This window comes from Mandrillus leucophaeus, unplaced genomic scaffold (assembly GCF_000951045.1).
Source record: "Mandrillus leucophaeus isolate KB7577 unplaced genomic scaffold, Mleu.le_1.0 Scaffold394, whole genome shotgun sequence".
Taxonomy (NCBI): Eukaryota; Metazoa; Chordata; class Mammalia; order Primates; family Cercopithecidae; genus Mandrillus; species Mandrillus leucophaeus.
Genome location: NW_012104187.1, coordinates 2,286,064 through 2,307,607, shown reverse-complemented (window position 1 = coordinate 2,307,607; position 21,544 = coordinate 2,286,064). Strand labels below are relative to the sequence as shown.

At 45.2% G+C, this 21,544-nt stretch overlaps 1 protein-coding gene across 2 annotated transcripts in view; it reads right to left on the bottom strand.

The window, feature by feature from the left end:
- Positions 1-2,004: 2,004 nt before the first annotated feature.
- Positions 2,005-21,544, bottom strand: part of PIP4K2A (phosphatidylinositol-5-phosphate 4-kinase, type II, alpha) — a 75,111-nt gene continuing 55,571 nt past the window's right edge. For both annotated transcript variants that reach the window (XM_011991324.1, XM_011991325.1), the window contains 4 exons: positions 16,888-17,001; positions 8,434-8,677; positions 6,647-6,750; positions 2,005-4,368 (listed from right to left, as the gene is read on the bottom strand). In XM_011991324.1, coding sequence (XP_011846714.1) covers positions 4,288-4,368; positions 6,647-6,750; positions 8,434-8,677; positions 16,888-17,001 — 543 coding nt within the window. In that variant the 3' untranslated portion in view covers positions 2,005-4,287. The remainder of the gene's footprint in view (positions 4,369-6,646; positions 6,751-8,433; positions 8,678-16,887; positions 17,002-21,544) is intronic.

The following is a 21,544-nucleotide window of genomic DNA, read 5'->3' as shown; positions in this document are numbered from 1 at the left end:
CTAGCATAGGAATTCAAAAGACAAGGCAGAGTTTCTGCCCTTTAGGAAGAAGGACTTCTCTGTTTTTAATACAGCAATCTATATTAATTTTTATTTTTATGCTTTTAATATATCTATATTATAGGAAGGAATGGGGGACAGTTATTTTCAGAACTCAAGGAAAGATGCACATGTACAATAGTCACTACAATCGCTGACTTTGTGCTATTTAAAAATTCCAAGAAAGGTTGTGCACAGCGGTCCTGAGTCTATGTTCAGCCTCTCGGCCTGAGTGCATTTGCACACTATATACATCACCATTTCACAACATATAGTTTGTAATCTCTTGCACTTAACTCTTTTTTTTTTTGAGACGGAGTCTCGCTGTGTCTCCCAGGCTGGAGTGCAGTGGCGCGATCTCGGCTCACTGCAAGCTCCGCCTCCCAGGTTCACGCCATTCTCCCGCCTCAGCCTCCCAAGTAGCTGAGACTACAGGCGCCCGCCACCACGCCCGGCTAGTTTTTTGTATTTTTAGTAGAGACGGGGTTTCACCATGTTAGCCAGGATAGTCTTGATCTCCTGACCTCGTGATCCACCCGCCTCGGCCTCCCAAAGTGCTGGGATTACAGGCTTGAGCCACCGCGCCCGGCCGCACTTAACTCTTAACCACTGTTTTTAAAAGTGTTGCACTCAGGATTAATGCTTCATACCAACTTTTGCCCTTCTATGAATTAGAAATAACCTTCTGGAACTATTGTGGATTCTAATCTGGAACTTAACCAAAATGACGGGAAAATCAATGTCCACATGCAAACAGTCCACAAAGAACATTGAATTAAAGCTCCCTGCTGACCAGTCAATTCTACAGTAATGCCACATGTATGTTCCTAGAAATCACGGTTAGGCAAAGCTGCACAATGGAAATCACAGAACTTCTGGGAAAAATGAGACTAGGACCACAACATCCCAAAATGTAATGAGTCACACACTGAAAAGAGAAAGAAATCTAATAAAAACAGTAGCACAATTATAAAAACGCTAACTGGTCAGGAAATATATAAAACACTAAAATACGGCAAGTTACCTTGAAAAGGATGTAAGGCATACCTGTGGCTGTGGGCATCAGAAGGATGGTGGCTCTTGGGTTATTGTAAAGAGGAGACAGGTGATCTGATGTCAGGTGGAAATGTATAACTCCAGATACGAATGAGTGTAACAAATCACGTGCAGTGAAGTGAGGTGCTGGAGATATCTGAAGTGTGGGTGAGTTGTGTTTCCCTACACAGCTCAGTTCAGTTCACCTAATGTTCCTTGCAGACCAAAGGGCACACAAGCAATGTGAAAAGTGCATTATGCTCAAATTATTCTCCAATACAGTGTTCCCCAATCTTTTTGGCGCTAGGGGCTGGTTTTGTGGAAGACAGTTTTTCCATGGACTGGCAGGGGGCTGGGGAGATGGTTTTGGAAAGAAACTGTTCCACCTCAGGTCATCAGACATTAGTTAGATTCACATAAGGAGTGCTCAACCTAGATTCCTCGCATGTGCTGTTCACAATAGGGTTCAGCGCTCCTATGAGAATCTAATGCTGCTGCTAATCTGAAAGAGGTGGAACACAGGCGGTAATGCGGGCCAGCTTCACCTCCTGCTATGCAGCCAGGTTTCTAACAGGCTGTGGACTGGTACCGGTCCATGGCCCGGGGGTTGGCATCAGTTGCATTAGAAGAAAAATGAGTTATCAAAGCAAGTGCTGTAGACAAACTGTCTGTGTGAACCTGGCACCAAGTGGAATGCCGTAAGTCTCCTATCCATCAATGGTATCCCAAGGAAGTTTCAAAAAAATGCTGACACACATAGAACTAAGGTGTATGAAACCTAAAAACAAAACATATGACTTTATAGGATATCATGGAAGAGATTCTTTTCCTCTACTTGTTCATCTTGCAGCAAAGTCAATTGTGTTGTGAAACTCTGTTATTACTGGCAATTCCCAAACGGAAGGCAAGGCTCTAGAAACTAAAAAGATACAATTCCATTTTTATTTCCTCAAGGATTAGCTAAAGACACTGTCAGGACCGAGTATTTAAAATGTGTTTGGAACAGACAGACACAATTGGGACAGAGGAACAAAGGATTCATCTTGTGAGTCATCAAAAGTGCTTTATTTGTAAAGCCCGGCTCATGACTGGAGTGTATTGTTAGCACTAGGAGATAACAGGGCAAACGTCCTCACTCTGTCCAAATAGTTTATCAACAGAAATAAATGACAGACTGTTATAGACAAAAATAAAAGCATTCTGTAAACTTCTAAAAGCATATACAGATTGGCCCCAAGGAAATAGTTACTCCAATAATGTATGTGTACCTTATCTTTACTTCAGGGTCTCACGGCTGTAGTCTCGGGTCAACCACAACAGGACTTCAGAACACAAAAACTCGTCTGATGCCAGAATGAACGGTGCAGGGAAAAACCAAATCACAGTATGGATTACTTTAAATACATAAAATATGAATTTGTACACTGTGTTACAGTGGTGTTAACATTGTCTGCTGAGGATAACAAATCTATGTAGAATCAGTAGACGGTACAGGGAGGGCATGACCGCTGGCTTCCAAAGACTGTAAACTAGATCCACATACACTGGGCACAGCTGCAATCCGGAGAGCCTGAAGTAAAGTTCCCGGAAAAGGCAGTGCGGCAGGGAGATGTGTTGAGTTGCAAGTAAGAATTAAAGGGTAGATTTTTTTTTCTTTTCTGAAACTGCCCACAAAAATCATATCATGTTTTAAACAAGGAGTTTCAAAGGCACGGCCATAGCGCAGCATATAAGTGGATAACCTACTCTAAGCAAGATTAATATTGAAGCTCAACGCCTTTTGGAAAATGCAGGAGAGTTGGTAGATACATGATCTAGGTTGGAAATCTATAACTTGATTAAAAACAGCACAGTTTAGGGCAATGAACTTACATAAACCAGACTGGGGTGAAATCTCTTTTTAAAAAAAATCATTAGGTTGATAAATGTACATTTGGAGGGAAAAAAAAACCTTTTCCTTTTATTGTGAAAGACTGTCTACCGTGTACTTTGAATAAAACACTCACATAAAAACATGACTGCAGGATGTCTCAAAATATGACAAACATTATTTCACCTACACTGTTAAGTAAGTGACTTTACATGTAAACTTCAAAAATCACACGCTGTACATCAAATTTTTAGATTCAAAAGATATCCCTGTTTTCCTAATAATGTAAACAGTAAAACTGAGGGTTTCAGTTAAAGGGATAATTCATAACAAAATCCCACTGTTGAAACAATAGTCAAACATAAACATCTTATAATTCAGATCTGCATTCGGTAACGGAGAATTCAGAGTTTTGATGCTTTGCTGGTTTTCCCACAGTGGGAGATGTAGATACCATTGCCCCAAACTATGCACTTTTCAGGTAAGCTTTAGTTTTATTTTGTAGCATTAATTCCTATATTGCAAAGTAAGGGTGTAACAATGAATGCTCCAGGCAAGAAAAGAGTAGCAGTTTTCCTGGACATATTGGCCGAGGTGAAAAATGTATAGAGAATCACTGGGTCATCAGCTGCTTGTTGGAGGGGTGGGGGCTCTGAACACCAGGGGGTCCTGACAAGGCTGGGGCCAGAACCCTGAACCAGTACACACGGAGACGCCAGCATTCTTCCGTCCAGTGCTGGGGGCTCAGGTTACCAGTGTTTGTTAGGGAGTGTTTGCGTGCGGGGTAGAAGTGGAACATTCGCTGTAGGTTTTTTCCTTGGAATCATCATCATTATTATAATAATCATTATTATCTTCATTATTCTGAATACTGTCTCATATCTTTCAACTCAAACAAAACAAAACAAAACAAAACAAAACTGATCCACAGTTTGTCGCGTGATGCCAACACGGGTGCCTGACATGCACTTCCTTCTCCCCTCCCCAACACGTGTGTTCACTTGTTCACTCATTCATTCGGCCATAGCTGGAATCAAAGGGTCTTTGTTGGGACACATTCTGACCAAAGTGGATCTGTTTTAATTTATGACTTTTAAAATGCGCACACACTCACACCCCCCCACACATATACACAAAGTCAGAAATAGCTAGAACGATGCTGGGAAAATCAGGTAGCTGTAAAGCGAGTAGCCCCCAAATCAGTCATCTTGGCCTGAAGATGTAAACAAGGAGGTTTGCTTCCTGCAAGATGAGTACTTCACTGAGTTTGGTTTTCATTTTTCTTACACTGAAGCCACCTCTGTCCATCTCATGTTCATGTCCGTCCGAGGCAGCGCAGGAGGTTACGTCAAGATGTGGCCAATAAAGTCCAAAAAGCGCTTTGAATACTGTTCTGGGTTCACGGTGGAGATCTCCGCGCCAGCCTGGGCAATTTTTAAAAAAGGAAATACTGATATAATATTTGATTTCCCCAAATTATTACTCAATACCTACAGCTATTTCCAACGGCAGCTGAATATACAGCAAGTAAGTTTCAAACCCATGCAGTCTCTGCTCTGAAAAACATCACTCAAAATATCTTGGCGCTTGTGGTTGAATAATCAAGGTTCTTAGGAATCTGTGTTTGCAAATGAGACAAAGGGCGACAGGAGCACCAGATGCTACCACACACACCGGGGCTGTTGCAACTCACAAAAAAATCAAATGGGCCACGTTCGGGATGCTACTATCAAACAGTGGAACTGTTCAGAAGCCACGAAAACGATACTTACATTATACGTTTCAGGAAGGCAGACGGGAGCCACCTTGAGAATGACATCAACATTTGGCGAAAGGGAAACCTTAATGACAATGACTTAAAGCCGCATTATTTCTCCAGGACCCCCTTGGTTTCGGACAGAGGCGTCCAGCTCAGTGCTCAGACATGAGGGGCAACCGCAGCAGCCACAGGTTCCGGGACAGCCGCCCCCAGCCCATTCCCTGCACCATAACCAGGTGATGGCTTCCCTCTGCAGCAGCACACAGGGGTGCCACTGTTCCCCCTGCAGAGAGCCAGCAAGCCTGGCCCCTTGCAGAAGCCCAGTGGGGGATTTTTCCTTTATGAGATGCAAGGTGCAGGCCAGCAACTCAAGGGAGCCACTGGCCAGTTTCCTGGGCTGCAAAGGGCAAGATCAGAGTTTTGCTAAGTGAGCAGGTGCTGTTTTCAGACACCCATGTTCACGGGGAAACTTGTAATATTTCCAGGCCTGGGCTGCATGGAGGAGCCCAGGCTCCAAGGCAGGGAATGGTCCCCAACAGCAGCTTAACACAGCGTTCCTTTGCTGAGAGTAATATTTTCTTCTTGTAAACTACCTGTGATTTTATGCCATGTGTCACACTATGGAGGCAAACTGGTGGCTTATAGGGGGATGAATGTGGAACCATAGTGGCTAGGATACACTCCACCTTCTGAAGACCCTTCCCTCAGCCTCCTGAACTGGCCTCAGAATGAGGGAATGGGGTAGTGCACCTGGTACAGACATTTGTTTAAAAAGGGTACTCAAAAGTTTCTGTTGGGTGGAAGCCACCAGGCACCCTTGCTTACTGACGTGCTCAGGGGCGGTGAGGTCCTGGTCTGTGCTCTGCATACAGCAGGAATACCATAGCTATTGACAAGGTGACTGAAATATTTCTTTGGCAAATAGAATACGGTGTTAGGCTGATTTCTGTTTTAAAATAGAAAAGAAGAGGTTTCAAGTGAGTTTTTGGTTCTGGCGAATCTTGGTTAGCTCTACACAGTCTGTGGGAAGCACCTCTCCTTCCAGGGCCAACAAACCAGGGCATACATTCATCTGTGTGGGGTGGGCTCTATGGCTTTCAGGACCTCTGCAAAACAAAGATGGCATCCTGCAATACAAGCATGAACTCGGCGAGCTGTAAAGTTCGGCCAGGCAGGAGGGGTCTGCAGGCAAGGCAAGGGGATGAGCATGAACACAGAGCAGCGGGGGCTGGTCCTCCGGAGGAATCCCATCCCTACCATTTCCTAGTATGAGGCCCTGGCAAGTTACTCCTGAAGCTGTCTTCCTCAGTTTCTCCAACTGACAAAAGCAGGTACACTAGTATCTCTTTCATAGGCTTCTCATGGGGGATTCAATAGCTTAACATATGGCTAGAGCAGTGAAAATTCCCATCAAGCACATTAAAGGTGAGTAATATTATGCAACTTTGATCTTGCACTCAAAAGATTTCTGTAGTGGAAAAATACAACTCACTGTGAGAAAAATAGAATCCTGTATATTTTGGAAGTGTCTTAAGCAGACAATCATGCTTCAGGTTTGAACATTTCATATTAAAACACTGCATTATATTCTTGCGCACTTTTGTCTCTGGAACATTTTTCAAACAAAAATAATTTGTATGACATCCTAGTGATGCGCATGCCTGTCAGTGTCCCCCACGTGTAAAAAGAAGAGATGTTCATGTTTAAGTGACTCGCTGCAAGCCACAGGGAGCTGTGGTAAGAGCAGGGGTGAGCAGTGAGCATTTGCCGGTTCTGCGTCTTATGCTCAGAACATGACTTGCCCCCAGGGAACAAGTGTCACTAAAGGGCTTTGAATGGCTCAATAGAAAGCAGCTCAGTGGCAGAAAGGAGTGATCCCTGAGTTACAGGCCACACAGAGGAGCCAGGAGAGGGAGGCGAGGAAACAAAATGGAGATACTCACGCCATGTTTAACAGTTTTTGCAGCATGGGCAGCTTTCTTTTTTGCATCATAATGAGTAAGGATGTCAATAATTGCCATGAAGTACACCTCCTTCTTAGGCGAGTCTGCAGAGACAGGAGAGCAATGACTGTGGGACATGTGACACCACCAGGGCCAGCATCGCTGCTGAGGGAGGGAGGGAGAAGTGAGGCTGGAAGGAGGGGATTCAGCGGAAGGCGGATGGAAGGAGTCCACAAACTCCATACCACTCCTGCATATCCTGACTAAACAGACAGCTTGCCTCTCTGACCCAGTCCCCCTCCAATTTAAAAACAGTAACAACTAAAAACATCATAGCAACAGTGGAGAGCCAATGGTGGAACGGAGTCTTTTTTTATTATTAATTTGCATTTTCTTTAATGATTGTGTATTGCTTTGGTGTGAAGAAATATGCTATTTAAAAATACCCCATAAAACAAGTAGAACTAATTATGTGCATTAATGCTTTTCTACCATTTGATGTACTGTTCATAATTCTCATTGGATATAGTATCAGAACTGGATAAAGGCATACATCTACTCCAATGTCTGTTTTCTTTTTTCTTTTTTTGAGACCGAGTTTTGCTCTTGTTGCCCAGGCTGTATTGCAATGGCACGATCTCGGCTCACAGCAACCTCTGCCTCCTGAGTTCAAGTGATTCTCCTGCCTCAGCCTCCCGAGTAGCTGGGATTACAGGCATGCACCACTATGTCCGGCTAATTTCGTATTTTTAGTAGAGACGAGGTTTCTCCATGTAGGTCAGGTTGGTCGCAAACTCCTGACCACAGGTGATCTGCCTACCGTGGCCTCCCAGAGTGCTGGGATTACAGGTGTGAGTCACCGCGCCCAGCTACAATGTCTATTTTCTATCCATTTCCAAAAATATGAACAGTAAGAAAAGTACATTTGACTAATTTTCTGTGTTGAAGAAAACATTTTGGTGAGCAAAACAGAAACAGAACAAAACAGAACTCACATCCTCAGCTGATACGCCATTTGAGATTTAAAAAAAAACCCGATGAGCCACAGTTTTTATTATTCAAAAAACAAGAAACTGTTTTTATCCTATCACGAAAATATTTTGGTTTTGTCATGGATAAGTTGCTAAGGTAGGATGTAATATTCAAATAACTGGTGCACCCAATCACCTGGATATGGTGGATTAAGATTTATCTGACTCTAGGGAAGAGGCTACAGGCCTGCCAACTGGGAAGGACGGCAGAGCCAGTCTAGGCGGCAAATCAGATTCCCACCCCACACACATGGCCCAGCTTCACACACCCTTCACATCCCTGAGAGGGAGCGCGCTGGTGGTGATGACAAGAGGACAACCTAAGGGTCACAGAGGACCACATGTGTGTTCCTTAGATTGATGATGCTTTTGACTTAGATAAAAAAGATAACTAAGCAAAAATGTATTAGTATTTTAAAGCATTTCTGGTGTTTGTGTATGGGTGCATATGAACATGTGTTGTATGCCAGTGTGTATGTGCATATGTACAGGTGTGTTGTATATGCATAGTATAGTTTGTGGTTTTGCTGTATTCCCTCAACATCACAGAATTCAAAGGTCCAATTGCCTTATGTTTCAGCACTGAGATCACGGTTACCTTTAACATATTCTTGTCCTCAAATCCATTTCTTTGGAGTTTGGAGGATGAGTGCTGCCGGACAGCACCCTCATAACTGGGGTAGTGATTCCTGGTAGATGACAAGGCCAAAGTCAAACCACTTCACATGAAAAAGGGTCCACAGTAATCAAACTTACTTTCATGGCACTTAATTCCATAGACGTCGATGTTCGGATCGAACTCCCCGGGAGCCAGGGGTGGTGAGCTGTTCAGTGTATTCCCTGGGCTATCTGGGGGGGTCCCCACCGGGTGGGTGCCGTCGCTCTCACCCTCCTCCTCCCCGTCGTTCTCCTCACACTCCACTTCCTCCTGTTCAGCTCTCTCCACATCGTGAATTCCCACCAGCAGACTATAGTCCATGAGCTTCAGCTGGGCCAGAAACTGGGGACAGAGGTGACAGGGTCAGTCAGTCACACCTTAAACATAAAAGTCAACGTTTAAAAAAAGGAGACAAGCTCGGGTGACACCCAGAGGGAAGGCTGCGGGGTGGGGCAGCAGAGGCGCCCGGTGCCTCCTTTACGGATGTTCTTACACTCCGGGGCTGTTTCTCTATCTAAAGTGGAGCCTCACACTTCAGGCTGGCTCAGAGCTCGGGTCATTTTCCCTGGAATGCCACACTGGAGGCGGAGAGGCGTGGATCTATCACAGGGTGGCTGGGTTTCACCAGAGAGCAGGAAGCATGACCAGTGAGAGATGCAGAGAGAGACTGGGAGGGAGAGCAAGTTCCTTCCAACAATTAAGACAGGCTAAGGGGGAAACCCAGGCACCTCCCAAGTAGCTTCCAGCGGAGTCTCTTGCTGTGGTTCGGGAAAGCACCTTGGAATTCAGCACGCTCTGCGGCTGCGGAAGCGATCGTTACGCTGTTGCAAATAAGTAAAAGCAAAGGCACTGTGTCCACCTCTGGTGAGCAATGCAGTCCTGTCCGGGTCAACAAGGTGCTTTCCACCAGGCCCCACACACCCAGGATTCCTGTCCTCCCTCTCCTCCTCCAGCCGCGGCTACAACATAATGTGGGGGCAAGACCCAGCTCTGTGTGTTTGGCTACTCCTGTCTGCCCAGTTCTTTTTTGACTTTTCAGATCACGATTTCTTTTTGTTTCCCTTTTCTGATTTGAGACCTTCAGCACAACGTTCCAATATTGCCATAAAATGTGGACGGTTATGCTGAGTGAAAACAGTGGCAGCCCGTCTGTGGGCTGGACCCAACTGGCTCCCCTGACCCCGTGGCTGGCTGGCTCTGCACAGGGTCCTGTTCCACTGTGACCTTGGGCTCGGGGTCCAAGAAGGTTCACGGTCCTGGCTCTGGAAGGACTCAGCGCCACCTCACGAGGGAATGCAGAGTGGCTGAGCAGCCTCTGGGCTACGCTGATAGAATTTAGGAAGCAAATGTCCTCATGCAAAGGGCAAGCAGAGAAAATCACAGGTCTTGAAGTTCTGGCTAAAAATGAAATCAATTTGTTGAGCCCCGCAGAGCCATTTCTCCTCAGCCTGCTGGGAAGGAGTTCTGTCTCGAAACTGAATGAGAAGCCCTGATTCCTTACAGATGAGGAGAGGACCCCTGGGCACAGGTCTGTCCCACTCTCCAGCTGGTTCCCAGTGCCTGCAATTCTCCATCAGCCAGCATCCCGCTCAGCCCCGCAAACTGGCCAGAGCTCCCACTTTGCAGCCTTCCCACCAGGAATCCCCCGGGGCCAGCTACATCTTCCCCATTTGTTCCGAGCTCAGAAAATAGAAATTACACAAATCTTACACTCAAATATTTAAGCAAAGTGGGAGAAACCTGTTTGTTTAAAAAGAGAGGCAAACCCCTCGTGGAAACAGCATGGGGCTCCTGCGTTCAGCTTTCTGGGTCCCAGAGAGGAGAGGAAGCCACCGCTCATCCCCCTGGCCATTCCCCAAACTCCCCCATTAGAGTAAACATGAGAACCAGCTTTCCACTTGCACCTCCCTCTGCCAGATTCCTTTCCAGCATCCTGCTCTAGAATCTCGGCAGCTGCCAGGCTGTGGGGAGAAATCTGCAGTGGCGGAAGGCTCACTTGAGTCCTCCACCAGCGCGGTGAAGCCAGCCAGGGAGCTGGGTCTCGGGTACAGCTCCGCTGTATATGGGCCTGTGGGTTGGAAGAGAACTGGGCACTCCAGGGTACAGAGACAGGTGACAAGATCCAAGGCAAGGGGCAGGCTCTCCGTGTGAGACAGCAGCCAGATTCAGCAGCTGGACGAGAGTGCAAGGATTCAAATCCAAGGAGGGGTGAATTCAGGGCCCGTTCTGAGCCCGCACTCCCTGCTCTGTATCAGCTACTTCTGGAGGCTGCCTGAAAGCAGCTTTCCCCTCTCCTTTCACAACCTTAGGAGGAAGGTAATGAGTTAAAATCAGCTGGCATCGGAGGAGGCCCTCCACACGTGACTCGGCGCTGTGGGTCTCTGGACGGTTAGACGGTCAGCAGCAGCACGCCTGGCACCGCTGTGATCATGGAACCCGCTTCCCCGTCCCTGTCAGAATGTCCTGTGGGCCTGGGGTTTCAGAAGCCTATTTGGAAAATACTGCAGTGTAAGTACCCAATCTTCTCCAACGCTTGAGGGGTGTGTGTTGGGGGGCACTCATGGTGGGCCCACTTCTCCCTGCCCTGTTGTTCCAAGGCCTCTGGGCTCCTGGAGAACTAGGCCAGGGTCTCCTTCGCCACCTCCGCTGCCCCTCCCAAGCCTAGCATGGTGCCTGGCTCTGCTCCCTGGATCTACGGCTTCCCTGGCCTCCCTCCCTACACCTGGAAGCCTCTCTGGAGCCAGGCCAGGCCTTGCTCAGCTTGAGCAGTGACAGGGAAGAGGCCCCCCCTCCTGCCCATCCCTGCTCCCTCTGGGTGCTTGGAAGGTCCCTGTGAAGTGGCAAAGGCTGACTGGTGCCTCAACCTCCCCTCCAGTCCTCTGCAAAGGGCACAAGTTTTCAAAATGTGAACCTGATCACATCCTGTTCTGCTTAAGACATTTCCATAGTGCCACGTTTCTCACGGGGCACAAACAAAACTCACATGGTCCAGGAGGCCTGGATAGCTTGGCCCTATCCACATCTGGAGTCCACTTGAGCACTGCTCTGCCCGCTTCCTGGGCTTCTTCCCTGTGGGCAGGTACTTCCTCCTGTGCCTTCAGGCCTAGCGGCAGGGCACCACACAGAGCAGCACAGCCCCGGAGTCTGGGTGTTTAGGGCACTGTACACTCCCTCCCCAGTGGCACATGGCCTCGTTGCACATTCATTTTGCTGGAGTATTTGAAAACTTCTCTCTTTCCCAAGCAAGGCAGCCTCTCAAAAGGGGCTCTAAAGTTTTGGCTTTCACTGCATTCCCGACTCCCAGCAGGCAGAGGGCTCAGGAAAGTATTCGGCACTTGTTGGACAAGAGAATAGGCTGCCTGCTACTTTATCCCTATCTGTCCCCCCAGCTCTCCCTAATTGTCCCCAACCTGCTTCCACCAGGAAATAACTACTAAAGGCAAATACAAACAACAAAGCAACAACAGAAAACCTTTCTGAGGCTGCATGAGGCAACATCTCTTGGAAGGAAGCGCAAGGCGACCATTTAATACGCTTCCCTTAACGGGAAGGTCTACGGGCTGACCTTCAAGTGTGTTTTAGTTACAGAAGTCGGGGCTGTCTGCGATTAATTTGCCAAAGGGCAGGGAGGGAAGGGGACAACTGGGATTGACCAGCCGCACTCACCATGGTGAGCCTTCAGGGTTCAGCCTCCCCGGCACCCCATCTGGGCTCCTCGCCACACTGGGCAGCCCAGAGTAATTTTCCTGGGCCTCAGGCCTGTGGTCAGACTGCTTATTCTCATCTTCCAGTGAGGAAGAAATAAAGGTGCAGTCAACTCCTAGCACAACCCAAAAACCATCAGTGATGAAAAATGTATCTCTAGATAAGAAGCTCAGTGATGAAAACTGTATCTTTAGGTAAGAAGCTGTTCTAAGGCACCCAAGAAGACTGAGGAAATTGCAGTCGCAATGGGTATTGCACATGTTTTCTTTTTGTTTAAGAGATGGGATCTTGCTCTGTTGCCCAGGCTGGAGTACAGTGGTGTGATCACAGATCACTGTAGCCTTGAACTCCTGGGCTCAAGGGATCCTCCCGCCTCAGCCTCCTGAGGAGCTGGATTACAGAGGTGCACCACCATGCCCAGTTAATTTTTTTGTGTGTGTGTGGAGACAGAATCTTGCTATGTTGTCCAGGATGGTCTGAACACCTGGCCTCAAGTAATTCCCCTGCCTTGGCCTTCCAAAGTGCTGGGATTATTATTCATGTTTTCAAATCTCTGAGACTGAGGTGGAAATGGGAAAAACCAAGTATGGCACAGTGGTGAAAAGGACAGGCCATGCTGACAAGGGAGGCCCATTCAAGAAGCAAAGAGCAAGTCTGATTCGGCCTCTCGCTAGCTCCACGCTTGACGAGTTTGCCTCCTGGATCTTCAGTCATTCTGACTTTAAAATGGGACAATGCCACTCACCTCACAGGGGTGGGGAAGAATTAAGATAATGAAGCTGAGAGAAAGAATATGGTGCCTTGCACAAAATAACGGAAGCTGTGATTTATAACTGTCAATGTTGTTTTGATTATGGTAGAAGTCTTCTTAATATCAAGATTTCAAATTTAAACAGGTTTCAGTTTGTGGACCAGGGGAAAAAGAACCATATGGAAAAGTCCGTTAATTCATGAGCTCTGATCTTCACATCTTAAATTTCTTTTTGAGACAGGGTCTGGTTCTGTCACCCAGGCTGGAGTGCAGTGGTGTGGATCATGGCTCACTGAAGCCTCAAACTCTTGGACTCAAGGGATCCTCCTGCTTCAGCTTCCCTAGTAGCTAGGACCACAAGCATGAACCACCATATCTGGCTAATTTTTACAACTGTTTGTAGACATGGGGTCTCTACAAAAAGCCTGTTGCCCAGGCTGGTCTCAAACTCCTGGGCTTAATCGATCCTCCTGCCTCAGCCTCCCAAAGTGCTGGGATTACAGGCATGAGCGACCACACCTGGCCTCAAATTTTATTTTAAATCTGATCTGAGGTACAGTGAATGAAGTGTGGCAATAAATCCAAGATTTTTGTTAGAGAAAACTGTGGGCTGGAAGCTTGCGGATGGAAAGAGAAGACAGAAAGGGAGTGTGGGCTTCACTGTGGGGTCAGCTTCCGGCTCACTGCAAGAACACAATATATTTGTTCTTTATTTTTTAAGAACATAAGATTTCAGAGTGTGAAGATTTTTCAGTCTTTAGGTCCCCTGCTTTTCTTCCTTTCCAGCTTCTCACAAACCACCTGCTAGACCTCAGATCTGCCTCTTTTTTCCCTCCAGAATATCTCTTCTCATCTAATTCCTTAATAATTGATTCCTTGCTGTGACAAATCTTTGAGCTAGAATCTTCCTCAAGATCTTTGCGAGTCTAAGATTATCCTCACAATGGTTTCCAGTTGATTTATTTATACTAACACACTGTGTTCTACCACATCACCATCTCCCAACATATCTGTGAAGTAGAATTAAAATGCCAGTCAACCCTGTTTAACAGTTGTATCTTACCACTTGTTAAAAATTATAATAATACTCCTTTGGAGCAATTATCAGAAAACAAAGCCTCCACTGTGCTCTCACGAGTATTTTTAACTTGTGTTTATGTCAAAGTAGTTAAGTACTGTGCCTTCTGAGGGCCTGATGCCCCAGTCTGAATTTAGAAGCTTTGTGCCTTTGAGCAAATTACATACCGTCTCTGGGCTCGGCTTTCTCATTCATCAAACTAGGGTAGGGGCAGGACCACTGTCAAGGGGCTGTTTTGAGAATGACAAGTGACACTGACTGCATGGGAAGGACTTGGGCTTGATGTGCTCCATAAATGGTGCCGCCTATCCCGCTACTCCCACCACCCTATCCCCTCTTACCCATCTCCATGGATGGGGGGCTATAAACCTCGGACAGCTGAAGTGCCCTGTGATGGGTACTCCTGGATGCCACAGAGGGACAGCAGTTTTGCATCATGTGAGTCAATGAGAGGAGAGACCAGGGTTGATTCTTGAGGGCCGTGATCAGAGTTAACAAAACACAAGGCAGAAGGAAAAAGTGCTTGTCACTCCTCATACACCAATTTGTGTGTGTGTGTACGCATGCGCGCAAAGACTCACCTGTGTTTAGTTACATGCAAAGCTATGTGGATGCAAGTACCCAGCATGGCACAGGAATAGAACGGGCTTCAGTGATAGAAAAACAGCAACTAGAATCTCATATGAAAACTAGTTTTCCTAAAATCTAGATTTTTTGAGCTGTAATACACTCAGATCTCCTACTTGAGGCATTAAGGAAAAACAGTAACAACAACAACAAAACTGTAATGAAACTCCAACGGGTCAGTCAGCTAAATTAGAAAGCGTGGAACTGAAGAAAAAAGGAAACTCAATTAAATTCTAGCCTCATTATCAAGATCAGATGTCAAGCTACTTCACCATAATTACCTGCTTAAAAATTTAATGATGGTTCTGCATTAATTTCAAAACTAAAGGCACTTATCAGCTATTGAGAATATTTTTAAATGAAAGAATGTTTTATACCTGCCTCCATTTCAATGAAACAGCTAAGTGCTTGAGCCATGTATGGGATTAGGCTATGAGTCCTCTAATCAATGGTATTATTAGAGACAACAAAAGAGCTAAGAGGATCCTTCTGTAATTCAACTACAAATTTAAACTGCTTGAGTTACATTATTTCTGGAGTCTAAATATCATAGTGATATACTGCCAACGGAAAAAAAAAATTTTTGATAGGTCACAGATAAGCCTAATGGCTACTTACCATAATCGCTAAAACAATATTCTTGTCAGTATCAAAGATTTGCTGATTAATCAATAAAAATCCAAAAGAGTATATTTACTAAGGACACTTATCAGTTGGATCAAACAGATCCCAAAGCAAGGGGGAAATGCTTAACTAATACATTTTATTAATAACCACTGACAACTGAGGAAAACAAAACATTCCTTAATGAAAGACTGGAGGAAAATGTTACAAGAGAAAAGCAAACACTTGTATCTCTGTTTGAAGTAGATGCTTATAGGCTAAGCACAGTGGCTCATGCCTGTAATCCCAGCACTTTGGGAGGCTGAGGTGAGAGGATTGCTTGAGGCCAGGAGTTCAAGACCAGCCTGTGCAACGTAGCAAGACCCTGTTTCTACCAAAAAAAAAAAAATTCAAAAATTAGCCAGGCACTGTGGTGCACGCCTGGAGTCCCAGTTACTATGGCGGCTGAGATGGGAGGATTGCCTGAGCTGGGAGTTCAAGGCTGCAGTGAGCTATGCTCATGCCACTGCACTCTAGCCTGGCCAACACAGCAAGACCTTGTCTCTAAAAACAATGGCAACAAAAAAGTAGATGCTTATACCCTTCACAAATAATGAACATATAGGTTCTAATCCAAGTGTGTATACCATAAAGGTTAAAATAATGTAAAAAAATTTATTAAACTTATTTATGGTCTAAAAATATTAAGTATTAATAACTTAGTCTGAGTTTCTTGTAATAAAAAGAACTGTTAGAAGAGTAAAAAGAAATTATACTGCTTCTGCCTTCATGGGAAATACAAATGTATGACAGTCATTCTCTTTGGCTTTAGTCATTTTCTTTTCTTTTTTTTTTGTTTAATGACATGAAAAAGACAATCTTCCCACAAAGCCTCTAAGTAGCAGCCCTGTACTGGTGTGCCGGGAAGTGTACGTAAATGAATGAAAGCAACAGCTAAGAAAACCTTAGTTTAGTAGCTGCCTAAATTCTAATTCCCACTGCATTGTTTTGTAACTCAACGAAGTCCAAGAAAATAATCTTTTTCCCTGGATTTATTTATAAAAGACTTAAATGAGCAAATCCAATGGAAAAGCTGCAATGCCTTTATCATACACTAAATGACAGGAAAAGGTACATTTTAAATGTTTAGAACAGTGTTTTAAAGCAAAACTCCATCATTATGGACTAAAGCCCCTTGGACACTGTTTTATGTCTCTCCACTGTCCCCTATGACCTACTGTCCCAAGCTGCCTCTGTGCTAGTCCCACGATGTGTAAGGGGCCTCACTGGGGCCTCATGACATGGTTCGTGGTGACTGGTGGAGATAAGAAAGCATTAAGTGATCCAGGCTATGTTTACCAGCACTGACATGTGTTTTAGAGGGGAAAGTGCCAAGACTCTAATAGTGACTGAACATTTGTTTTTGAGATGCTCTGCTGGTTGACACAGAGTCTAGTACTCCCCTGGCCCCTCCCAAACTGGCTGGTGTGGGCAGGTCAGTCTTCATGGGCCATTCCAATACAGAATACAGGGGCCTGGGGCCGGGGATTCCCAGCACATGACAGCAGGTGCTTGCTTGTGTTTGGTGCCTAAATGAGAGGGCTGCTGAACTGGCATGTGTTTGCTTTAAACCAGATCATGTAACACGAGACACTTTCGTGTCTGACTTTAGAGTATATAGGTTTTTGCCTTGATTGCAGATTTAAATAGATGGTTTAAAAAGTTCCTAAAAACCAACAGGGCTGATATTTATACAATTAGTATGGCCTCTACACTGACTGTTCTTACCTCAACATCCTTCTTTAGTTTTTCCAGGAAGACCTTCTTGTTGTTGTCATCAATATAAATCTTTTGGCCTTCATTAATGAAATCATTATCTTTCAGAGTTGGCAGTTCTTTGGCCTATGAGAAAAAGAATGACAAAGAAGCTTGAATAAAACCTAAAAAAAACCACAAACACCTTCCAACCCTGGACATTGAGGTTTGCCCCGTTCACCACCACAGGGGTCTTACCCAAACAATAAAATAGGAGAAAGCTTGATTACCACCGGGGGGCGCCAGTGAGCTGCAACCTCTGGACACATTCCCCGGAGCAGTGGGGTGGGGGTCAGACAGACTCCATATAATAAGGCTTTTTGTAACACATTTCATGTTTTTCAGAGGAACGAACCTGACTGCTTTCTTAGATTCACTTTCTTACAAGAAGTCTTCTAGGTATAGAATTTGTATTGGAATATTTTCCCAGGAACAACTCCATCCCTCCTCCCACCTTTGGGTAGCCGTTGCTTGGCTCACATTACAAATAACATATCTTGTCTCAGAACAGCCCCATCCATAATCATATCTACTTTCTGCACCATGGAGAACATGTGGTCCGAGGTTAGCCATCTGCCCTTCCCAGCCTTCCTGTTCACCACTCCAAGAAGGAAATTCTCTTCTCATTTGGACAGTATCAAAGAAAAAAGGTTTTCTCTTAACATAAACGTATTAAGATGAGAGTTCTACCTTTTACAAATGAACAAAAGGGTGAGCTAACAAGTAAACTGCACTTATACCAACCAACACAAAGCAATGGGCGACTATTAAAACATGGGTCATGAGCAGAAAACACTGTAGCTTGTATTGCAGCAAACAGAATATAGGCATATAGTTTCAAAACTGTGGATTATTCTATTTAACTTTGTACAACCTGCATTCAGTACGAGCTCCAAATCTCCCACGCCTTCCAGCTAACCATAGCTTGTTTATTTCAGCAGAAAGAATCCAATGTCATGCACTGCCTTTCCCTGTATGTTGAAGAATCTGGAAGGGTCCTCTTTTCCGTAGGTGTGAACCAAATGAAAACAAAATAATCCAAGGAAACAACATGCTTTCCTTCCTGGCTCCGGCACTGTTCCTCCTCCCTCCTTATTCAGAACAACGAAAGAACGCTCCCTGGGTCAATCTCCTGAACCTTTCACATGCTCGAACTGCTCACTTCCCCTCTTATTTATAAAGTATAGACATGCATGTAAACATAGTCACACCTATTTACACCCACACATATGTAAATAAACTATGCATTTCTAAATGAGTCACTTTGGCTACTAACTTTGAGAAAGTTTTAACAGTTTCGCAACTGTGAATTAGATAAAACCACAATCTTTATAAGCCAAATAGAATTATCCTTACAAAGCAGGTACAGCAAGGCCCAGAAATGTCAAGATTAGATTCAATAAGCAGTTACTGAGTGAGTCAAGTACAAAGACACAAACATGAATAGCCACAATTTCTGCTGTAAAGGAGTTTGTAATCTCGTACGGGAGAATGATATGAAAGCAAGTAGGCAGAAAATAAAGCAGGATGTGTACGTGAGATGTAAAGATAAATACTAACATTCCGGGGGAGGATAATATAATTTCAAACACTTTTATGCTGAGTTGAGTCTTTTAAGACATGAAAACGCAATGCCATTCTTCACAAAATTTTACGATGCGCCTGCTAGACTAACCCCCTAAGTCTGTCATTAATAATTTTAAAATAAGGCAATACACGCACCCCTCACTCCCACAAACCTTGAATGTGAAGACTGCGCAATATTAAATGTTTGAGCTCATCACACTAGATTACAAGGTTTCTCTCCTATTAGAACTGTAAACATAATGAAGTTTCACCAAGAATGAAATGCAAGGTTCTGAGGTTTAACAAAACTCAGAGGGCAATGAGAAGACAAACACTGCCCAAAATAGAAAATTGCAAGCACGTTAGAAAAAAGGGTTGAAGCCAGACCTACACACAAAAACGGGAGATGGAGAAGGATCGTAATTTTCCAAGCAGACACCTTGGGCATTTTTCTGTGTCGTTATGTGTTGGCAATGGGAGGTGTGTGGGTGGGGGTGTTAAGGATTATCTGCCTCAATTCCACAACTCATTTTATATGTGTAAGAAAAGAAGGGTAGAGGGTGTTTTTTCTGGTTTTGTATAAATGTGAGAAATCTGAAGGCAGAGATGACAGACCCCAGACAAGGCAGTAAATTACACGCTGGATGTGTGTTTGTAACACAAGTCACATTAATGAAGATGAATGCCACTTCAGGTTCACCCCAGCAGAATTACCTCATGTGACAGGGAAAGTATAATCCTGCCTCATAAAACTCTGGACACTCTGTACTCTGTGACTAAGCTGACTTGTGAATTTCACAGGCACTAGGGACGTATTTAGATTGGATCAAGTTCAAAAAAGGGCACCCAGATTGGCTAAAAGACTTAAGGGCTTATTGAAAGGATCAAGAGGCAAAGGCGGGTCCCGGCAGGGCAGCTGCCAGCATGGAATCTAACACTAGTCTATAGATATCAACCTTCCAAATGCTTGCTGCAAGACAGAGTGCTCCGGGCATGAAGGTTTTGGGGTCATGAATCCTGAGGTTGCAATCCTGGTTCCACCCCTTGCTTGCCAGGGGCCAGGTTCCCGGACCTCTCCAGCCTGTTTCCATAGATGCAGAAGGGGGAGAACACCGCCGCTACCACTTGCAGCAGTCTTAGGTACCCTGCTTAGCACTTCGTGTGTGTCATTTTATTCACATCTGTCATCTACCTTTAGTCTTTGCAACAACCTTAACTATTATTCTTATTCACGTTTTACGTTCAAGGAAACTGAGATTATGCAATTTAACTAAGGTCTCCCAGTTTGCGGAGTGATGAGCTGAGATGGGAACTTCAGCCATTCTGCTGAGGTAGAGTTGTGCTGAGAACTCAACCAGAAACCATGTGACAGATTCAAATAGTGAGTGGTGCTTGTAATCACCGTCACCACCCCCATCACCATCACTGTGGGCATGTAACAAAGCGCACGGATTTAAAATGGCTATTACAGGGTGAAAGGCTTTTTTTTTTTTTAAACAAAAGTTTAACTGTTTGTATTAAGAACAAGATAGGCTAGGCATGGCAGCTCGCACCTGCAATCTCAGCATGCTGGGAGTCTGAGACAGGAGGTTCACTGGAGTCCAGAAGTTCAAGACCAGTCTGGCTAACATAGTGAGACTCCATCTCTACAAAAAAGTAATGAAACATATGAGACAGGCATGGTGGCGTGTGCCTGTCATCCCAGCTACTTGGGAGGCTGAGGTAGGAGAATCGCCTGAGTCTGGGAGGTCAAGGTTGCAGAGAGCCATGATTGCGCCACTGTACTCCGGCCTGGGTGACATAGGAAGACTCTATCTCAAAAACAAAAACAAACAACAACTACAAAAAGATAACAAAGGTTAAGTCACTTGACAATGATTCACTCTCAAGAAAATCTTACTGCTTAGCTTTTTAAAAGAAATTTCAATATATCCTTCTGATAATGAGCAGTGCTCATATTAGAAACATCTTTCTTTTAAAATGTGGAAAACTATACTATGATTTAATGAACTTAATAAACTCTTGGTGTAAAACTGCCTACAAAGATGACGTCTGCAGAGCAGCAGAAAATTAACTGTGGGCAGCGACAGCTTAATGTAGCAACAGATTCTACCCTTTGCTTTTAAACACTGGATTATTTGCACTTCGAGTTTTCCAAGCTTGTAGTCACTGGGTCTGGTTCTTTAATGAGTGTCTTTGATATCTTTTCTAGTTCAGTGCAGAAACAGCCAGAGGGTGCAGGAAACCCCCAGGGTTAACTAAAGACAGCTCAGAAATGCTTCTTAGCTGTGGACTCTCCCAGGCCGGCTTCCAGCCAGCGGTCAGCAACCTTTCTGAAGTGGCGGCAGGCCGAGTCTTTATTTGTTCTGAATTCAGCCCTGGCCAGTTTTGTGGAGATCAGAGCCTCTAAGTAAGGCGGGGCGATTGCTGTACGACTCTCTGTACTTGCTGGGAGGGGTCGAGGGTATGGGAGGGAACTACTCTTCCCCACCCCATCCTCCTCCGTGTGTCCAGTCCTGAGCTGGGACTCCTGCCCGAGTAGGGGGCCCCAGAGCTGCCCCAAGGCCCTGGCCAGCTGAGGCCCCGTGAGTCAATACAGGCCAGCGCAGAGCCAGGCTAGCACAGGCAGGACTGTTTTCTCTCTTGCATGAGGTAATCTGCTGTGGTGGGTTGGATTCCAACTGGCATTCATCTCCGCTAATGTGATGTGTAAATGCACAAACACAGCCACAGGCATCAGCAGAGGGACACTGTTCCCCTGCAGCCTGGCTGTCCTGCTTCCCGTTCGGATAAAATGAGCCCTTCACTGTCATGTGGGGTGATGCCCGACCCCAGGTCGATTTGGCATGGCTCAGGTTTCCATGTAGGAGAAAGAATGAAGCCCGTGGTTATGAGAACACACTGGATCCAGGCTGCCTGGGTTGTAGCTCTGCAACTCCAATTATTAGCTATGTGACTCTGGCAAGTTACCTAACCTCTCTGTGGTTTGGTTTTCCATCTTTAAAAGGGGATCTGCAAACATAGGGTTGTGAGGATTGCATGAGTTCACACATGTAAAAAGGCC